General features: G+C 40.9%; 1 protein-coding gene across 4 annotated transcripts in view; it reads left to right on the top strand.

The window, feature by feature from the left end:
• The window catches only part of zmym2 (zinc finger, MYM-type 2), a 32,366-nt gene that overhangs the window by 9,950 nt on the left and 3,420 nt on the right, over positions 1–18,996 (top strand). For 3 of the 4 annotated variants that reach the window (XM_040034654.1, XM_040034655.1, XM_040034653.1), the window contains exons 2-24: positions 668–1,357; positions 1,811–1,979; positions 3,287–3,441; positions 4,090–4,238; positions 4,482–4,644; positions 5,674–5,886; positions 9,389–9,539; positions 9,997–10,112; positions 10,708–10,833; positions 11,259–11,409; positions 11,604–11,776; positions 11,873–12,038; positions 12,244–12,272; positions 12,733–12,874; positions 13,888–14,009; positions 14,174–14,324; positions 14,502–14,633; positions 15,513–15,691; positions 15,773–15,965; positions 16,133–16,275; positions 17,201–17,315; positions 18,132–18,374; positions 18,767–18,908. In XM_040034654.1, coding sequence (XP_039890588.1) covers positions 683–1,357; positions 1,811–1,979; positions 3,287–3,441; positions 4,090–4,238; positions 4,482–4,644; positions 5,674–5,886; positions 9,389–9,539; positions 9,997–10,112; positions 10,708–10,833; positions 11,259–11,409; positions 11,604–11,776; positions 11,873–12,038; positions 12,244–12,272; positions 12,733–12,874; positions 13,888–14,009; positions 14,174–14,324; positions 14,502–14,633; positions 15,513–15,691; positions 15,773–15,965; positions 16,133–16,275; positions 17,201–17,315; positions 18,132–18,374; positions 18,767–18,908 — 3,998 coding nt within the window. In that variant the 5' untranslated portion in view covers positions 668–682. Of the gene's footprint in view, positions 1–667; positions 1,358–1,810; positions 1,980–3,286; positions 3,442–4,089; positions 4,239–4,481; positions 4,645–5,673; positions 5,887–9,388; positions 9,540–9,996; positions 10,113–10,707; positions 10,834–11,258; positions 11,410–11,603; positions 11,777–11,872; positions 12,039–12,243; positions 12,273–12,732; positions 12,875–13,887; positions 14,010–14,173; positions 14,325–14,501; positions 14,634–15,512; positions 15,692–15,772; positions 15,966–16,132; positions 16,276–17,200; positions 17,316–17,685; positions 17,831–18,131; positions 18,375–18,766; positions 18,909–18,996 lie in introns of those variants that run through there. The other variant, XM_040034656.1, reaches the window with a different exon arrangement.

The following is an 18,996-nucleotide window of genomic DNA, read 5'->3' as shown; positions in this document are numbered from 1 at the left end:
TGACCTGCTCTTTCTGGAGCAATGTGAGTCATTGTTGAGGAAAACCCAGTTAACGGAAAGTCTTAACCAGGTCCATTATTGATTGAAATGTTTTTGTCATTAATTTTTGTTTTCTTGCAGTTATTTTATTCTATTTTATGTTTTCTTGGAGTAGCAGTTTTTCCATCTTGATGGCAAATGTGCTCACAGACATTCTTGACCTAAATGAAGTAACACAGCGGAAACATTCACATCACTGCCCCAGCATCAGCAAGGCATCCAATTTTGCTGTGGATGTAAGCAGAGCATCAAAGTTATGGCTGTATTTGTGAAATGAAGGCCTCACATCTGGAAGTGGTTGACATTTAGGCGGGCATTTCAAAGAGTGAGCTCACCTAAAATGCCCCACAGAAGGGAAAATCTGGTCGGACTTTTTTCTTTTTATTAGATGTTGTGAATGGTGAAGTAGCCAATAAATATAACTGCCAAAAGCAAGCCAGTAAAGACAGGCAGGGTGGTGATTGTAACAATGACTATTACAGCTGTAGGGCATCAGTTGGCTGTTTGGGGGAAGCTTGCGTCTAGGGACACCTGAACTACCTGTAATGCTGTCAGACGTCATTAAACTAATTAGTAACGCCAACTTTGCATAGCTGTTTCCTGACTGGCTTTTTGTGTGCGTTGTCAGGTGGTTGCCTTTGTGATGGACGGGGAGTCGGAACCAAACCCTGTCGTGGCAGAAGATGTAGGGGAGCGGGTGGAGCCCATGGATGCCACTCCCTCTCCCCAGCAAAACCCCACGCCTCCTTCCGAAGAGTCTAGTGAGGCAGTTTCCATGGTAACGGAAGATGGAGCCACAAAGGAGGGTGTCACAGAGGACAATGATGATGATGTGGTTCTTGTAGGGGAGGAAGCTCCCCAGCCTTCTGCCACAACCCTCTCCCAAGACACGCCCAGCACAGACTGCCCAGAGCTGGCAGCTGCTGTGGCAACTGTAGACACGTCCACAGCAGCAAAGACCCCCGGCTCTCCTGCGTCTTCCAACGCATCTACAGCAGCAGCACCGCCGAAGCCTCCAACCACAACAACCGAGCCTATTGTCATTGACGACGAGGAGGACTCTGAACAGAGAGACACATCCTCGTCCACTCCGGTGCCTCCTGAAGGCACATCTGCATCCCACTCCCCAGGTGCACTCAGTAGCACTGAGCCAGATTCTGAGATCAGGATAGCCAGTGTCACTACATTAGGGTCTGCTAGCCAGAAAGGAGGCTCCACAGTAAATTCCCCTCCACATCCAGAGGATGCTCAGCCAGACATGAACCTGATGATAACCTCTGTGACATCACTGCAAGAAGGAGCAGCAGCTGTCGCAGCAGTAAGAACACCCACAACTTTTTTTTTTTTCTTTTTTTTTTTTTTTTTTTGTTGCTGTCGAAGTTTTCATTATGTTTTCATGTTTTGCTTTTTAAATATTTAGTATAATTCAGTTTTATTTATTTTTTTGCTTCCACCTAATTTTAGTGCCGACTTTTTATGATGTCTACTAGTAAATGTTGGTGAAGGCAGGTGTTTGTTTTTTTTCCTTTTTGGCACAGCGGTTTTATTCTTGGCAAAGAAAATAATGATTTCTTTGTAATGACACCTGAGCGAGCTGCTATGCCAGTATCTACTTATCAGATGCATCAGCAGTTACTCTAGTTGATGTAGTTGGATTCAGTTTTGGTTTTGTGTATCGCAGTGAATATGACACCCGTGTGTGTTAAGTTTTCCCTCCTCATCACCTTGTTTCTAATATTTTGACACTAACATAACTAACTTGTGTTTTTAGGCAGGTGAGGGCCAGGTGGAAGAAAATGGTCTACAGATCCACAATACGTTCAGTCTGAATCCTGACACCCCATCTGGTCGACCAACCGCCTCCTTTAACCCTGGGCGGGGCTCAGGTCCCATGGGCCAACTGGTACAGAATGGGGACATGGGCACACACAATAGAGCAGGTAGGAACATAACATTTTTCTCATGTTAAAATGCTGAAATTGGCATAAAAGGAATGTGATGTTTGGATTTGGTTACGACATGGTGTGTGTGTGGTTTGGAGAAGTTGTTGTGTTTCAATACTTTGCCTTGAAATCGCTCTTTAGCTCTGTTCTTAATGACCAACTCATTTTGAATGGAGGGTTGCTCATACTAATTCAAATAAAAAAAGAAAATGGGTGCTGGATGTCTCGTTGACATTTAATATAATCACAATCCTAGAGTCAGTCAGGTGCAGATTAATATCTTTGGCCAGAAACTTTAGACAACTTTTGTGTTCATGTGGATTTTATTCAGATTGGTGATGCTGTTTTCTGTTTCTGTAGTCATTTTTACTCCTAACTGAAGAGATCACCGATCTCTTAACTAATGATGGAATTAAATAATACATAGGTGGGAGAAAAATGTCCTTATCTGTTTAGACGGGTCACAGGATAATGTCAGGTCAACAGCCACAACGAATCTTTCTAATTAAATGGTTCCATGAATGTCATGGTGTGGATTTTGTGTTTGTAAGTTTTGCAGACACCAGCACATGCGGCAGACAGTAGTCATACCCATACAACAGCTTGATAACCTGGATAACAGTGTCCATGTGAACACACTCACTGTGTTTTCATATGTAAACCTTATGTAAATTAGCATCAAACCTTTCTCAGTTGGAATTACCAGAAAGACAGTTATTGTTGTTCAGCCTGCATTTCTTTATGTATTGTCTAATATGATTTCCTCAAACTCAGATCCGTCTGACTGAAAGTTTAACACAGCTCGACTTCTGTAACAGCACAGTGTGTCATTCAGCAAAGCATTGAATTGACCAATCAATGCTTATGTTTTTGATGGAATCTTTGTTTAGGCTGTGATTGTAAGAATTGATAAAATTAGTTTTAAAATCCTTGACTAACAGCTCCCCCTCCACTCCTTTACTTTTTGGAAAATTTGGTGCTTAAACAAAATGTGCGTTATTGCAGGTCTACAGGAAGTTTGGTGTTTGCTCATCATACACTTTCTGGACTTGAGTTTATATGCCAGCCTTTTGGCAGTTCCTGTCAACCTCCATGTAGACTCTAGATGGTGCTGTTGTCAGGAGCTAGTCCTCTAAATATGACTTCTGGAGGTTTATTTCTTTATTTACTTAAAATTATTGTTGTCATTGTTTCATGTCTGTATAGCAGATCAATGTTTAGTGCAGACATAGCATTATATATATATTTATATACAATTTTTAAAAAAACATTCCAGGTAACTTTCTTTCCATCTTTCCCTGCAGATTCTTGGATTTCTCAGTCAGCTTCAGTCCCCCGCAACCAAAAACAGACAGGGGTGGACTCTCCATCACCAGCCACTTCGCTGCCCAAACCTCCAGGCCAGTCTTCCTCAACTACTTCCTCCTCAGGCTCCCAGCCACAGCCCAGGACAGTCAAGGTGATCCACTGTGGTCATTCAAGTCCTGTGTAATTGCGTTAGTTATAGTGCAAACGATCTGGAAAATTTTACATTTCAGAATTTAAATCCAGGGTTGAAGCAGAGTGTAACTTTTTGTGTCTACCCTTTTTTTTATATTTTTAGTAAAAGTATGATTTAAGTATAAACATCTGACCTCTGTCAGTGTGCCCCAGGGTGGCTGTGGCTACATGTAGCTTGCCATCACCAATGTGTGTGTGAATGGGTGGATGACTGGATATGTAAAGCGCTTTGGGGTCCTTAGGGACTAGTAAAGCGCTATATAAATACAGGCCATTTACAGGCCATTTAAACATACTTAAGTAAATCTAATCTGCTACCCACTTCCTACTACATGCTGTACATAATTTATGCAAACAGTGCACTGAAACTTTCTTTAGAAATTTTTAAGACCCTTTCTCTGTATTCGTTACTTCCTTTATTGCTTTGGTTTATAGTAGATTAGCCAGTTTTACAGAGAAGATTGTGTAATAGCAAATTTGGGACTGTTTTTTTTTTTTTTTTTTTTTTTTTTTTTTAAATCCAGGTATGTAGAGCAGGGTGACAGTTTACTTATTGCTGTGGAGAAACATCCTGCAGTTCAATCATTACTATGTTTGCTCGTTCCAGGTGACCTGTGCAAACTGCAAAAAGCCTCTGAAAAAAGGCCAAACAGCCTACCAGCGTAAAGGCTCCACACACCTTTTCTGCTCCACCACCTGTCTGTCTGCCTTCTCACACAAACCTGCCCCCAAGAAGAGCTGCACCATGTGCAAAAAGTAAGTCTGACGTTGAAGGAGATATTTTATATTTAGGATTTACGATTATACAGTGCATTTGGAGTTCATTAAAAAAAGAGTAAAGTTGCAACAACAGAGTTTATTGAAAGCGAAGGTTTATTAAAAAAAAAAAATCTTATTTCCAGTTGTCATAAACATGAATGAGCACAGCTTTTATTATGCTATCTAATCCACATTCTCTGGAGATGTTTTCCTCACAAAGCCTCTGTGTTTGCTTTCCAGGGACATCACAAACATGAAGGGTACCATTGTGGCCCAGGTCGACTCCAGCGAGTCTTTCCAGGAGTTCTGCAGCACTGGCTGCTTAGGCGCATATGAGAACAAGCAAAATCCTCCCAAATCAAACCTCAAAACCAAATGCACCGTCTGCGGCAAGCACACGGAGGTCAGTCTGTCTAACTTTCTTAGCACTGGGTTCTGATGACAACAATGGAATAAATAATTCAGTGGCAATGAGTAAAACCAAAGTAACACTGGGGTTAAACACATGAATTTTACACTGACTCAGCAGTGTTAGGTACACCTGCACAGTGGAAAGGTTCAGGTCTGTGTGTGTGTTTTGTAGTATCCATGGTCTGTAAATTTCATCATCATTTACCTAAATAGATGATGGACTCTCAACTCCACAAGCAAGCTCCTGCAGCATGCAAAAGGGGAAAAAAAGCATCAGAAAACCAAACGCCTTTGACCGTAATGTGGTGCTACACACACACGGAGCCTCAGGGCTCGGCTCTTGTTGTGCTGGGCTTCAACATCCCTTCATTATTTACATCCTTGGCTTGGATGTTTGTTTTGAATAAATAAATATTTCATGCTTGAATCCTGTTGCACTTTATCAGCCCCCCCCCTCTTCCTTGACTCTTAATAAACATAGTCAGAAATGGTGGTATGACAATTTCGCTCTCCCTCGTTATCTGATTTATTATGTTTCTCCTCACCACACTTTCATTCAGTATTTTTCTCTTGCCTGGCTTCGCTGTTTGTGAGCTTAGCCTTTCACATCTGGCTTTCTTTTCTGCACCCCTCTCTTAGTCTCGTAACGATCACATCCAAAAACAAACTTTTTGGTTAAAAATATTTTAAAAAATGTCTTTCTGGATTGTTTTTGAACGCTCTACCATCATTGTCTGTTGTTAGTTTAACAGTAGTCCACTAGATTTTATAGTCTGCATTCAGGATTTATCATATCTTTTTGTTGATTATTTCAACAACACAAGTTGGAGATCTTAGTTGTGTATTTTATTTATTTTATTTTAATTTTATTTATTTATTTTTTTACTGTTGGATGTTTTCAGCAAAGCTAGAACTCCATTAGAATTAGTTGAAACAAAGTATGACCCACACCAACCAGGAGAAATGTCATTTAAAATGTGAACATCTCTTCTTGATCCTTCTGATGTTTTGCTGTCTGCAGATCCGGCATGAGGTTAGCTTTAAGACTGTGACCCATAAGATCTGCAGCGACGCATGTTTCAACGTTTACCGCAGGGCCAATGGTCTGATCATGAACTGCTGTGAGCAATGTGGTGACTACCTTCCCAGCCGGGCATCAGCCAATCACTCGCTTCTGGTCGACGGTCAGCAGAAACGCTTCTGCTGCCAGAACTGCATCAGGGAGTACAAACAGGTGAGCCAGTGGGAAAGCTGTGATCCTTTTATTTTATTCAGTGGATTTTAGGACATCATGGTGCTGCTTTGATGGCCAGAACTTTGAGGAATTTTAATTTATCTGTGGTGAAACTCTTACTTCTACAACACACACATGCACACTGATAAACAGGAAGCTGTTCTCTTTTTGAGTTGATCCATTCTCTTCTTGGAGATTTTAAAAAATGGCACCAAGAGAAGTATAACTGTAAATGTAAAAATGGCAGAGGATACTTTGAGTCATTGCAGGCTGATTCAGTGTGCTGTATGTGTGCTACATTTCTAGAATGGTGCACGTAAAGTCACGGTGTTGGGTTTCAGAAGCGTTTTCAGTCATGACGTACATCTGTCGCAGATTCCATGTAAAAGTATAAATCCTGCATTACTCATCCACCTTTTTTAAAGAAGAAGTTGGTATTTAAGTAACACTGCTGTGCTGTCAGCAATACATATTCAAGTGAGGCACAAAATGAATGAAAGCTGGAGTGAGTCAGTCCTACAAATTTTGTACAGAAAGCAAAATGGCTGCTTGAATAATCAAATGTTTCACATATGGCTTGAAGGAGGAGTGCAGACAGAAGCAACGCTGGTGCTTTTAGTTTGTCTTACACCACCAGCCCTTTTTAGAGATTTCTGAATTTTATGAAGTCATGTCACAATTATTTCTAGAGTACATTTCAAAAGTTATACTATATTTATTTTACATACTTAGGAGGATATTTTTTGAGTTTCTGTCTTTATTGTGTTGTTTTGTAGAGTTAGAAAATTCAGGAACTGCTGTCATTGTTTGCCTGTCACCCGTTAACCAAATGGCAGGTCAGAGATGTAGGTCTGTCCTTCTTGCAGTTGTGTTGTATGTTAGTATCCAAGCAGAGCATGCCAGTGCTCGGCCCACCTCTGTTTTTTCCCCTCAAGCTTTCATAATTATTAATACATCTTTCCTGAACATTGTACAGCTGAATTATGTTGGAGAGAAATGTTTGTGAAAAATTGCAGGTTGAAATTTAATTTGTTGCTTGGCAACGGCAACCTATTGGACGTTCCTCTAGTAATTGCAGGAAACCACTTGGACACTGTCAGTGTTAGAAAACATGCAGATAACAGGCCTGTGTGTCCAATTCTTTTCTTATGCAACTAAGAAGTCTGTTTTAGAGTAAGAATTGAAGTCCATATTTACAGTTCTTTGACACTGTGGAATATAATCCACTAAAGCTTTGTTTACACATGCAGGTAGGGATGGGTATTGATCAGATTTTCACGATTCCGATTCCATTTTCGATTCTGTTTAACGATTCGATTCTTTTTAAAAAAGGAGAACACTAAGGTCGATTAGCTTAGAACTTTGTTTTATCTTCTCTTTGAACAAGATAGAAATTTAGGAGTAACATGGCCTTACAAACCCAACAGTGAGATCTTAAGAGATCCACAGCCTACAGCTCTTCAACGGGGTGTCACAGGGTCCCCAGGAAAAAAATTGTAAATGTAAAATAATAAAATAAACATTCTTCTGTAGCAATAACAAAGTATAACATAAATTATTCTGTAGCAATTACACAAGAATATCCAGTAATGTCCCTGCCTACAATTAAACACATTCACTTACTGAAAATCGGGGCATCTGCTGTGGCAAACGGGTGCAAACCTTTGACCACAAACTTAGTCACTGCTCGGTGACATTCGTCTATCCTGGCCTGAAAGGAGACGCTACCGGTAGACTGCAGCGAGAACTGCCAGCATCTGAGCCAGACTCTGTCTCTCTCATCATGGTCGCCTAAATGCACAGTAATGGCAGGTTTTGTAATAAGGCAGATCGCGCTAACATAATATGCACTGTTGTTGATTATTTACCTGCCGCATTAACGGGAGAGGACGTGCAAACGTCACCGCTGCTGCTGGTTGAGATTCACGAGTCCGGAGCGGAATTAAAAACACGACATTCATTTGAGGTCATCACGTGTTTTGTGAGCAAATGCTTTTGCATATTCGTAGTGTTTCCTCCCTTAAATGAAATATCTACTTTGCAAGTATTGCAAGTTGTCCTGTTGTCATCTGTTCTCGTAAAGTATAACCAAACTTTTGAGCGTTTGAGCCGCTTACGCGCCGTGTTTCCTGCCAGGTAAATGACGCTCCGCAACGTGGTGACATCATTCGGGGCGACTGGAATCGATAAGGGAATCGTTTGCAAAAATGGCAAACAATTCCAAGGAATTGAAACAGTGGGAACCCATCCCTACATGCAGGGGATTCCTGAACCAGCTGAGCTGTGTATATAGCAAATATTTAAACAGATTTTAATTTTCCAACTCCTTAATACAAAGTGTGTGATGTCCAGTTAATCTTAGTACTGCTGCTGTGAGTGCAGAAGATTTGTGCGTCCTGCCTCCTACATGCCTTTACTCAGGCAGCATCCCCACCTGAGACTTGATTTAGACTCCTTTGGGGAATCTTTGTGAGTCTATGATTTAACCAACGTAAGTGGTGGACGTTTATTTATGCTTGTGCTGGTGCATTATGTGTTAATTACCATATGATTGTGTCCCACTGTTTTTACATGCGGTGCCACACAATAGAAACAAATAAAATGCCCGGTCTTCTTTCCCCCCTGGATCCTTGCTCCTTGTTTTCAGTCTTTTTTTTTTTTTTGGGGGGGGACCAAACATATTTGGTCCTAAAGTTTGTTTTTTCACTTCTTTTTTTCCCTCATGTTCATTCTGAGTTTCTGATTTTGTTGACATTTGTGAGTGTATATTAATGCTATGATTAGCATGAGATGATGGTGATATTCTCTTATTGATAAAATCAAAAACTGTGGCAAAAAAGTAGCTGGAAAAGCACCCAAGGACTCAACAGTACTGAACCAACCAGTCACAATCGTTGCAGGCTGCGTCAACGCCGTGTGTAGTTATTGTTCTAGGGAGGTGCAAGTCAGATTACACTATAGATTACATTGTAGGGGTTCAGTGTTGGTGTCCCACTGAAGGATAAATCCACAACAAATGAGTGAATGAGAATGACCCTGAGATCTGCCAAACCTTACTATTCTGCCATTGTGTTAATGTTTGTTTTTGTTTGTTTTTTTCAAAAAATAAAGTGTCAAACTCTTTTTACAAATGAATAACAAGGAAAATGGCATAGTCTCAAGTATTCAGTTCCATTTTCACAACATTTGTGAACATATTGTTCTTTTTGTCTTTCAAAGGTTAAACATTCATTTTATTAAGAAAACCAGTGAGTAGTTTTACAGCCTGAGGTCATCACTGCAAGTTTCAGTAATAGTTCTAATCTCTGGGCCAAACGGTGGGAAATGGATCTCAAAACAAACATGTGGACTGTTGAAAGCGTTCATCAGAAGTCTAAGATGCTAGCTTCCCAGAAGGTTTACAAACATTCAAAACATTTTGTTGTTGCCACATTTTGTATCTGTTAGCATGATCAGTTAGCGATGTCTTGTTAAGTTGTGGTGCTTTCCCTGTCTCTCTCAGGCTCACAGTAAACTTGAGAGCTGCCTGTCTTGCAAAACACTGATTAAGACGGGAGAGGTACTCCATAGCGTCGGGGCAGGTGGCACCATGGTCTCCTACTGCTCTGTTAATTGTATGAACAAGGGCAAGCTGACAACAACATCCGTCATCAGTGAGTAACCACAATACACAAGCAGTAACTTTGAAACAGCTCTCTCATAATTTAGCTTTCACTTTCAGCCTTTTTTTTTTTTTTTATAGTCCAGAGACTTAACCTAGAGATCCATATTTCTGCACAGGTACCATAAGATGTTGAGCTGGCATTAGGATAATTAACACTGCAAGCGGGGAGCAACATAATAGGCATTTAGTTTGAAAAGTGCTGGGTTGCTTATTGTTTGTGTTCACAATCAAATGATCTCCCTGTGTGAGTGCATTTAGGTTGACTGGTTTGCCGGAAGCAGAAAATGGCTCCTTTGAACTAGTATATCCACACCTGCTCATTAGTTTTTAGAAAACCGAATCACTTTACCAACAAAATGAATTGAGTATGAGAGTTACTTAGAAAGACCTGCGTTTCAGATATGCTTTTATTTCTGTGTTTTAATGCCTAACACCTGTGTGTGCAGGCACAGAGCCCACCTGTCATTTCTGTAAGAGGAATTCTTTACCACAGTATCAGGCCACGCTACCAGAGGGAAACGTCCTTAACTTCTGCAGCTCACAGTGTGTAACCAAGTTCCAGGTGAGACTAATTTCAAACAAATCTGGGCTCTTTAGAAGACATGTTGGCACAGTAGCTGTTTGATGTATCTGAATGAAACCCCTTATTGTTATGTGTTTGATGATGAAGCAGGATGCTGCTGAAATGAGGTAAACAGGAAAACGGGTATATTAATACCGTTTAAATATTTCAATAACCTGATTAAATTCTGCTCTGATGCTTATGCCTGTGTTCATACTTATCTATAGGAAGATTGAATACATGTGGGATCTTAATCATAACAGTGGAGATGAGAATCATCAAAGTTGCAGAAAATAAAACCAAGATTATTTTTTTCATTGAGCTCAGCAGCTCAAATACTTCAGGTTTCCTCTGTGGCGTCTATGGCCTGATTAGTTTTTAAGACTCATGTTGTATTCATTTACATATCAACGAGGAAACAGATTTTGTAAAAACTACTGTGACTTCATGCATTTTTGTAATATAAAATTTTCTGTAATACCAAACACGTGTAGAGATGAGCTTGTGGATCTAGCTGAAGCTGGTGATGTGTTTGGATATACCATCAGGATGTTTGTGAAAGCATGCATGTTTAAAACTTTTTGTTTTTAAACAGAATGCTACTCTTCAGACAGCCACCAATGGACAGGCACCTTTGTCCACCACAAACAGCACAGTCAAGCTGAAATGTAACTACTGTCGAGGAGTGTTCAGCTTAAAGCCTGAAATACTGGAGTGGGAGGTGAGACCATCCTTGAAGTGAACCAACGTTCATAAAGATGGAACACGGAGTGCCTCTTGTTTTCTACAAATATCACTCTAAAGCAGTGTAAACTATTTTAAAATCTGCTAAGCTTGTCTGAGAACTGAACTTTTCTTTGCCCGTTGTGCTGCACAATTTCTTTTAAAGGTCTGCACAAGAGGAATGTACGGTTTACGTTAAATTTTGTACAAATTCATGTCTATATTTTGCATTAGAAAGCATGATGTAGAAAGATAAGTTCCTAATACTGCCTCCTGTGATATAGTGAGTGATGTCATGTGCAGTGAAAAAAGATGGAGAGGTGCAGAAGCCATGGGAACATTTCTACTGTGTGAAGATGTAATTTTGATGTATCTTAAAACAGAATGGCTGCAGTACGTTTCTCTGAATGTGTCTGCCTTCAGGATAAGGTCTACCAGTTCTGTAGCAAAACGTGTTGTGAAGACTACAAGAAGCTTCACTGTATTGTGACATTTTGCGAGTACTGCCAAGAGGAGAAGACACTACATGAGATGGTCAAGTTCTCGGGGGTCAAGAGACCATTCTGCAGCGAAGGTACTCATCGCCTGTCCTCTTCTCTGCTTGAAGTAGAATTGGCAATTTGATGTCATCCCATGCTGGCTGTTGGCCCATTTAGACATTCATAGTTGTCATTTGAACCCTGTCTCATTTATCTGAAGTCATATATATCCTGTTTGTAAGCTTGAATTCATTTTCTGTTTGTTTTGTTTGTTTTCTTCCCTCCTTAGGTTGCAAGTTGTTATTCAAGCAGGATTTTATTAAGCGTTTGGGTCTGAAATGTGTGAGCTGTAACCACTGCAACCAACTCTGTAAGAGAGGTGTAACCCGACCGCTCGGAGGTATGACCCGGGACTTCTGCAGCGAGGCGTGTGCCAAGAAGTTCAACGACTGGTACTATAAGGTCTGCTGACACGCACTCCATGAAATACATGTTTTTTTCCTATGTGGAAAAACAGTGCGAGAACATTAATGAGAGCTATGTCATCATGTCCACTAGGCGGCGAGGTGTGACTGTTGTAAGGTGCAGGGTAACCTGACAGAGTCTGTGATGTGGAGGTCAGAGGTGAAGCAGTTCTGTGATCAAGAGTGCCTGTTAAGGTTCTACTGCCAGCAGAATGAGCCCATCATGGTCACACAGAAGGGCCCTGAGAATACGACCCTAGGTAAAAACTGTGTGTGTGTCTCTTTGTGTCCCTGAAAGAACCAGGTTTTTGCTTCAAAGTGTCGCTCTTGGACATATCTACATCCTTGTAACAGAAGTTGGTTTTGTCAAGTATCAGGAAATGTTATCCAGTGCCAAAAAAATGGAAATAAAGTCATGCTTATATGTGAATGTTAGTTGACATATATTCCATTTCTGTCTTACAGGGATTGATGCGCCAGGGGCCAAACTTGGGGTAAGTAAGAATATTTAAAAGGTGACTTGATCAAAGCACTTGTTTTTAACTCATGTAGCACTAGTTGCCTTTTTGAAAGCGTTTTTAGCTCATGTAGCCAAAAGGACCCGTGAGTTTTTGTCATGGCGAGATATCCATCTGTCCACGACAACTGATACTCCTCCTAGGGTATTGGTCAAAGTTTAATCAAACCTATACTCACTGACCACCTATTAGGTCTTAACCCAAACTGTGGTCAAGCTCATGTTTGCTGCTTTATGGGCAATAACCTGCGAAATGGGATGAATTGTAAGCTTGATGAGCAGCTACGTTATTAATGTTCTGGCTCATGTATTTACTACCTAATAGTTTTGAAATGTAGCCTGTGGAACTGATTTACTTCCTGGAAAAACACAGATCTTATTAGTTCATCTAAAATCAATTATTCTTCGGTTGATTTATTTTGTCTTCCATGTTGCAGCTGGTAAACCAGAGCACTGCGGCATACACTGGCGGAGGTTTGGTGAGAGATGTAAAGAACAAGGCGGTGCTCTGCAAACCACTCACACTGACCAAGGCTACCTACTGCAAGCCACACATGCAGAGCAAACTCTTACAGACAGGTAAAAACACAATCGTTAACAAATTCCTGGCACTCATAATTTTAAAATCATTTCTTTGTGTCCCATTAATACAGTCGACCCCATGAAATTTGCAGGGTTTACGATTCTAGAGCATTCAAAAAATGAATATAAATGCCTGTTTTTATAATATAATAAATATAAATATGCATTTGGGTGGCACCTTAGGACTTTAAGAAGAACAAAACAGGAGAGACAAGAACACTCAGCAAAGCATGCCGGGAATGCAGAAAGGAGAGACGAATAATGTTCTTGGATTGGCTACTTTCAAACCTCCTACCTCTCGGTACAGGGATATTTTGCCATCCCAAGCCGTGGTTTCCTCTTTGAAACAATTGGAGGATATTTGTGCTTTATGCAAAATTGTGGTGGAACAAATATTTGTTAGATTTTAAGGAAAATACGTGAACGACCGAGGACGTGAACTGTGAAACGCAACTTCAGAGGTATGCTGTATGAGTTTGCTTATGGCAGATATGTATAGCTCATTTTAGTTCTAAGATCTTATACAGTCCAGTTTGATCTCAGGCTGATAATAAAAACATTGGATTCAATTGAATTTTGTCTTCCAATAATTTTTACCCCTCCGTCATAAAAGGCTGATGGGATTTTGTAGTCACGCCACCAGGATGGTGGGTGGCGCAGACACCCAAGTTTGTAAATGTGATAATTGAAAAACGTGGTGACGTAGGATGTTCAGGTTGATAACACTGCTGCATCTACTAAAAAAATCAGATTAGTGTGAATGCCGGTGTCCTTGACCTTAAGGTCAGACAGAGCAAGTTGTTTTGTGGTTTTGTTTTGTTTTTAAATCTTGTGAATGCAATAACTTGAGAACAAGGTGATTTAGGATTTTGGAAATTGGTGTGTCTGCTTGGAGGCTGAGAGGAATCACTGGTTGAAGATTAGACCCTCTGGGTGCCCAGCTCTGGTCCACAAGCCATATGTTTGAAACACCCGGCTTACATAATGATTTGACGTGTGTGTTCCCACAGATGTAGATGATGGTGTGAAGAGGGAGTACGTGCCTGTACCTATACCTGTGCCCGTGTTCATTCCCATGCCTATGAATATGTATTCACAGGTCACTCCCACTCCTCTCTCTCTGCCTGTACCGGTAAGACTTGAGCATACTGCATATGATTTATCCTTGCTTAAAATTAAACTTATTAAATTTTAGAAGGAAAAAAATAATTAAACACAAATTTGCGCAAGCTATAAAGATAAACTTGCAAGTCGGTGATCTGATTACTAATTAATTTGATACCCTGTCCCCTCCAGGTTCCTGTGCCTGTGTTCTTGCCCACTACCCTGCAGGGGGCAGAAGAGATCGTCCAGACCATCAACGAACTGAAAACCAAGGTGCCCTCTGATCCTCTGGAGGATGACCTGATCACCATGGCTGAGGTGATAACAGAGGATCGGAAGCCAGGTGAGCCCACGCCAGGATTGAATATACGGGTTAAAAGATTGCTTATCAGAGAGGTGCCGAACACAGCCCTTATACTAGCTTCTGACAGTTTCTTTATATATGCTGATAAAAAGAGAGAAGTGGAAGAAAGCTGCAGCAAACCATGACAGTGAAGATCTACCCTTCTTTATGATTCAGATGTAAAACCTGTGAAGGTGAAGAGGGAGCCTGAAGGCCAGGAGTCTTCCAGCAGCACCAGCAGCAGCTCTGAGGAAGAAGAGGAGGAGAAGTATGAGCCCGACCTGGACTTGGAGGCAGACTTTCCTCAAGGTAAACGTCTTCTGAGCATGTAGCTGTAAACCTGAGAATACTGGATAAGGGGCACAGAGTCAGAAGCAAGCTGTTTTAAAAGCAGTTTTATAGTATTTTGTGCATTAACTATAACTGCAGTTTTTTTTTCTTATGTAGTTTTCATCGCTTGCTAAGAATTACTGATCCCCAAAAAAATAAAATCATACAATTCCTAAGGATAATTTCTAATAATGGCTGTTCATAGCTTGAGCAAACTATTTTTATTAGATCGATTGTTAAGATCCACCTCTAGTCCTCTAATAAATCTTATTTCAGGTGTTCAGATTACTGATTTTAAGACTTCGTATATTTAATGGTGTGCCTTTGTTGCCCACTCTGACCTGCTCACTCATCCTCTGTGTTCATCTTCCCATTTTATTTCTTGTCTTATGTAACAACATCTGACTGCATGGGGTTTTTAATGGATCAGTAGCGTAATTGAGATTAAAATTCTTCCCTCTGGTTATTTCTGGAGCTGCTGTCATCACGCCTATCGGTGTAGAGGTTTTAAGCTTTGGCTTACTGTTCAAAGGAGTATGAAGTCATCAACTGGCCCTGCAATCCAAGTTTTATTTTCCTTCTTTCTTCCTTTTTCTGTGCCTCATTGACATCGATGGTTTTAATGTAAGGATTTTAAAGAGTGTTAATAAGTCGTTACACCATTTTCTGGACACAGTTTGGATCGATGAATCTGTCTGATTTATGTAAACCTGCGTATTGGGTGAATTCCACGTTTTCCAGCTTTAGTTTGCTTGATTGGTTGATTTGCTTTGATTTCCTGGATGTACTTTTTTTTTTTTTTTTTTTTTTTTTAAACCATATTACATGAAGGTGTGTTATTTCCTCTCTCAACCTCAGACCCTGCTCCTGTTCCAGAGGGAAATGATGAGGATATGGGCTTTGCTTTACCTCCAGTTCTGGCAGAGGAGAAGGAGGAACTGAAGGAAGAACCAAAGGAGGAACTGAAGGAGGAACCGAAGGAAGAACCAAAGGAGGAACCGAAGGAGTCAGCACCTCGACCGCAATCCAGGAGAAAAGTAATAACACGTGTGTGCCAGAATATTTTCAATGGCAAACTTAGTTTGAATGTGTTAGTAATGGGTTTGTTTGCCTTGAAGGGGAACAAGAAGCTGGCAGTGGAGGAGAAGCCAGATGTAGCGTCGTCCTCTTCTTCAAATGTAACAAACAGAACCTCAGAAGGACGATCACTGCCTCTCAAAGCTCGCTACGGTATCAATGCCTGGAAACGCTGGGCACTGTCTCCTCCTGATCAGTCGGATGACACCAAAGCACAGGAAAGCTCCAAAGCAGGTACACTGAACCCCTTCATTTCCCACCTGCCCTGTTCAGTAGTTACACTAAGAGAGTCCAGGTGCATTCCTTTGCTGGAAAAGAAAAATTGATTGTCCTGTTGGGAAACATAAAAAAACACTGCGTGTTTGCTAACATCAGTTGGTGATTGTTCCTGTCTCCTGCAGCCCGGCCAAAAAGGAACCTCTTGTCAGTGAGTTCAGAGGAGCTGAACGTGGCTCTGTCCCGTTTTGTCAGGGAGGTCTGCAGGCCCAGTGGGGAGCGCTACTCTCCGGACAGCATCCTCTACCTCTGTTTGGGGATCCAGCAGGTTGGTGTGAAACGGCTGCCCCTCTCGAGAAGGCAGCAAATAATCAACTGTAAAATTCAACTGAGCATTTTATTTTAATTTTTTTAAATGTTCATGTCTTGTAGATGTTAGCAGTAGGTTTGTCACAGTAGTAGTTTTAACTTGTCTGTCATTACCACATTTCATAAAAAAATGTGGCCAAACAGAATTCAAAAGCAGGTAAAAAAAAAAATCTAAATACTTAAATTATATACACAAAATAAGAATCGGCTTATTAACCTTTTTAAATTCTAGTGTCATTCCATCTGTAGTAATTTTAGAGGTAGGAACTAATTTTCGAGTGAGGGTTTCCAGTAGGACCCTTAGTACTGGTGCACATTCTTTTCCCTCCTCCTCTCACATGCGAGTAGTCATCGAGCATGGCTGCAGCGTGGAGAGCGGGGTCATTCAGAGAGCTCTGGAGTGTGATTTTTCTGCCACAGAAGTGTAAGGCTGACTTTATCTGTTTGTGGAAACTGATTAATCGGGTTACTTATCGTTGTGTTGGGACATTTGGCTTCAAATGGTTGAAAATGTCTGCCCCTCTTTCCAGGCCTCTTCTTTGGATGTTCCTCCCTCCTTTAAAATCGTCACTGTTCAAAAAGGGAATTTAAGGATTTTCTGTGCTCACTACATCTTTGCGGTCATTTTCTTTCGTTGTTTTTTTTATATTTATTATATTATTCCTTTTCCTTTCCCTCAGTCTGACTTTATAGATTAGTGTGTCCATTGATTATAACCATTTGCTGTTCACATCCTGAAAAGCAGTGATGAGCTTTTGAATATGAGGACACAGTTTTAAACTATGTGAGCAACCACAGACTGAAGCTCTGTGATCCTTTCATTTTCTTCATTTTTTTTTTTTTTTTAACTGATAGTTTTGTTTTGTTTTGTTTTTTGTTTAAAGCATCTTCACTCCAAAGGCCGGAAGGATGACCTGTTCAGTGATCCATGCTACCAGCAGTTTGGAGAGGAGCTTAACAAGGTCCTGAAGGACTGGCAGCCCAGTGTACTTCCTGATGGTGAGTGTAATCCTTAGTAAGACCCTCCTTGTGTGCCTGCTCCACTTGGAATTAGCACAGTTTTGAGTACTTTGTCAGATTTTAATTTTTCTTTCTGGAAACAATTTGATTAACACGGTATTGCTTTATCATGAAACTGTACAGATTTGAGTACTGAATAAAGACTGCAAATCCCAACTTTGTCCTCATCATGCAGTCTTTCTCATTCTTTATGTATTCATGAAGTTTCTATAACTCTTTCATGGACATGACCATGGTCAGAAAGCTCATTAATTTTGCCACTTTCACAGCAAGATGGTCTTAGTTTTTCAGGTGACTTTACATACTGTATTTTGACATAAACTCATGTCCTAAATTCCTCATTTTTCAGCAGCAACAATGTGGATGAAAAAGGCAAAAATAAAAACAGAGTCTCAGATGTGAGACAGTATCTCATTGCAGTGTGGAATGTGGAAGCTATGATACTTGCTAAGAAACTCATCCCACACTGATAACGATGACACTGGAAAGTGTGTTTGAATATATTCTTGTCATCACCAGCTAGTGGCACGGTGCTGTTAAACAACCTGTTGTGTTTCTCGATATTCTGAGCCGTGTCCAGTGATTATAACTCTTCTGCTGTTCACATCCTGACACGTTGTGATTGCACTATGATATAATATGAGGACACCGCTCCAACACGAACAGGTTCCATGTCTGCACAAGTAGTACCCAGGTAGAAAATTATATTTGGCAGATGTAAATGGTGGCTAAAGACAAGAAAGAACTGATGAGTGTTGTAGATGTTGACTGTGGAATTGGATCGTCTCTCTTTAGGCTCGCTGTGGGGTCGAGTGGAGGAGCAGAGCTTGTGGAGCAGTCGTCATCTCGGGGAGCAGAGTCCCGCCGCTCTGCTGCGCTCGCTCGTTTACCTGAACACCAAATACTTTGGCCTGCGCACCGTGGAGCAGCACCTGCGCCTCTCCTTCTCTAACGTCTACGGCCCAGACACACTCCATCCTGTTACCAAGGAGACCACAGTCTGCATCCGCGTGCCTTCCGTCTCTCAGGATCACCATGGTGAGGCTGGAAAATGCATGATGTTGATATGCTTCGTATATATTGGCCATAGAAATTCTCATCTAGCTGTGATGGACGATTGAACTTCCTGTTTGTGAAATTCACACATGCACATTATCACAAGATGTATAATTTAGCATTCAGTGATTCATAGTTTTTATGTCCACATTAGATGCTGAAACATTTCTGATTTCATATCCAGTTTGTTAACATTCAGAGCCAAACAATTCAAAACCATAAATGCCCGTGGACCTCTGTTTGTGTCTTTCAACATGATTTTCCATCATCTACAGTTCAAAACAAGTGTTAGTGGTTTCTGCATATGTTAGTTTTAGACACAGAACCTTGAGAAAATTTTACAAAAATTTCCTTTCCGTCTGTTGGACCATCAGTGCAAACAGAGTCGAGGAAGAGAAAACGAAAGGTCGAGGACGACGAGCAGGAGGAACGCGACAGCAACTCTGGAGGCTCTGCCCAACGCTGCCCGGCTAAGAAGCACGAGTGTCACCTCTATGAACTCTACAGATCCAAGTGGTGGGTTCAGTGTTTTTACTGGAATAAATCTTGAGAGTGGCTGTAAAGTAAAGGCTTGAGTCCTGTGATTAGAACTCATTGCTGTTCA

The sequence above is a fragment of the Simochromis diagramma genome, unplaced genomic scaffold (assembly GCF_900408965.1).
Source record: "Simochromis diagramma unplaced genomic scaffold, fSimDia1.1 OVJJ01000091.1, whole genome shotgun sequence".
Lineage (NCBI taxonomy): Eukaryota > Metazoa > Chordata > Actinopteri > Cichliformes > Cichlidae > Simochromis > Simochromis diagramma.
The sequence above is the reverse complement of the archived record's forward strand: the minus strand, read 5'-3'. Positions and strand labels throughout refer to the sequence as shown.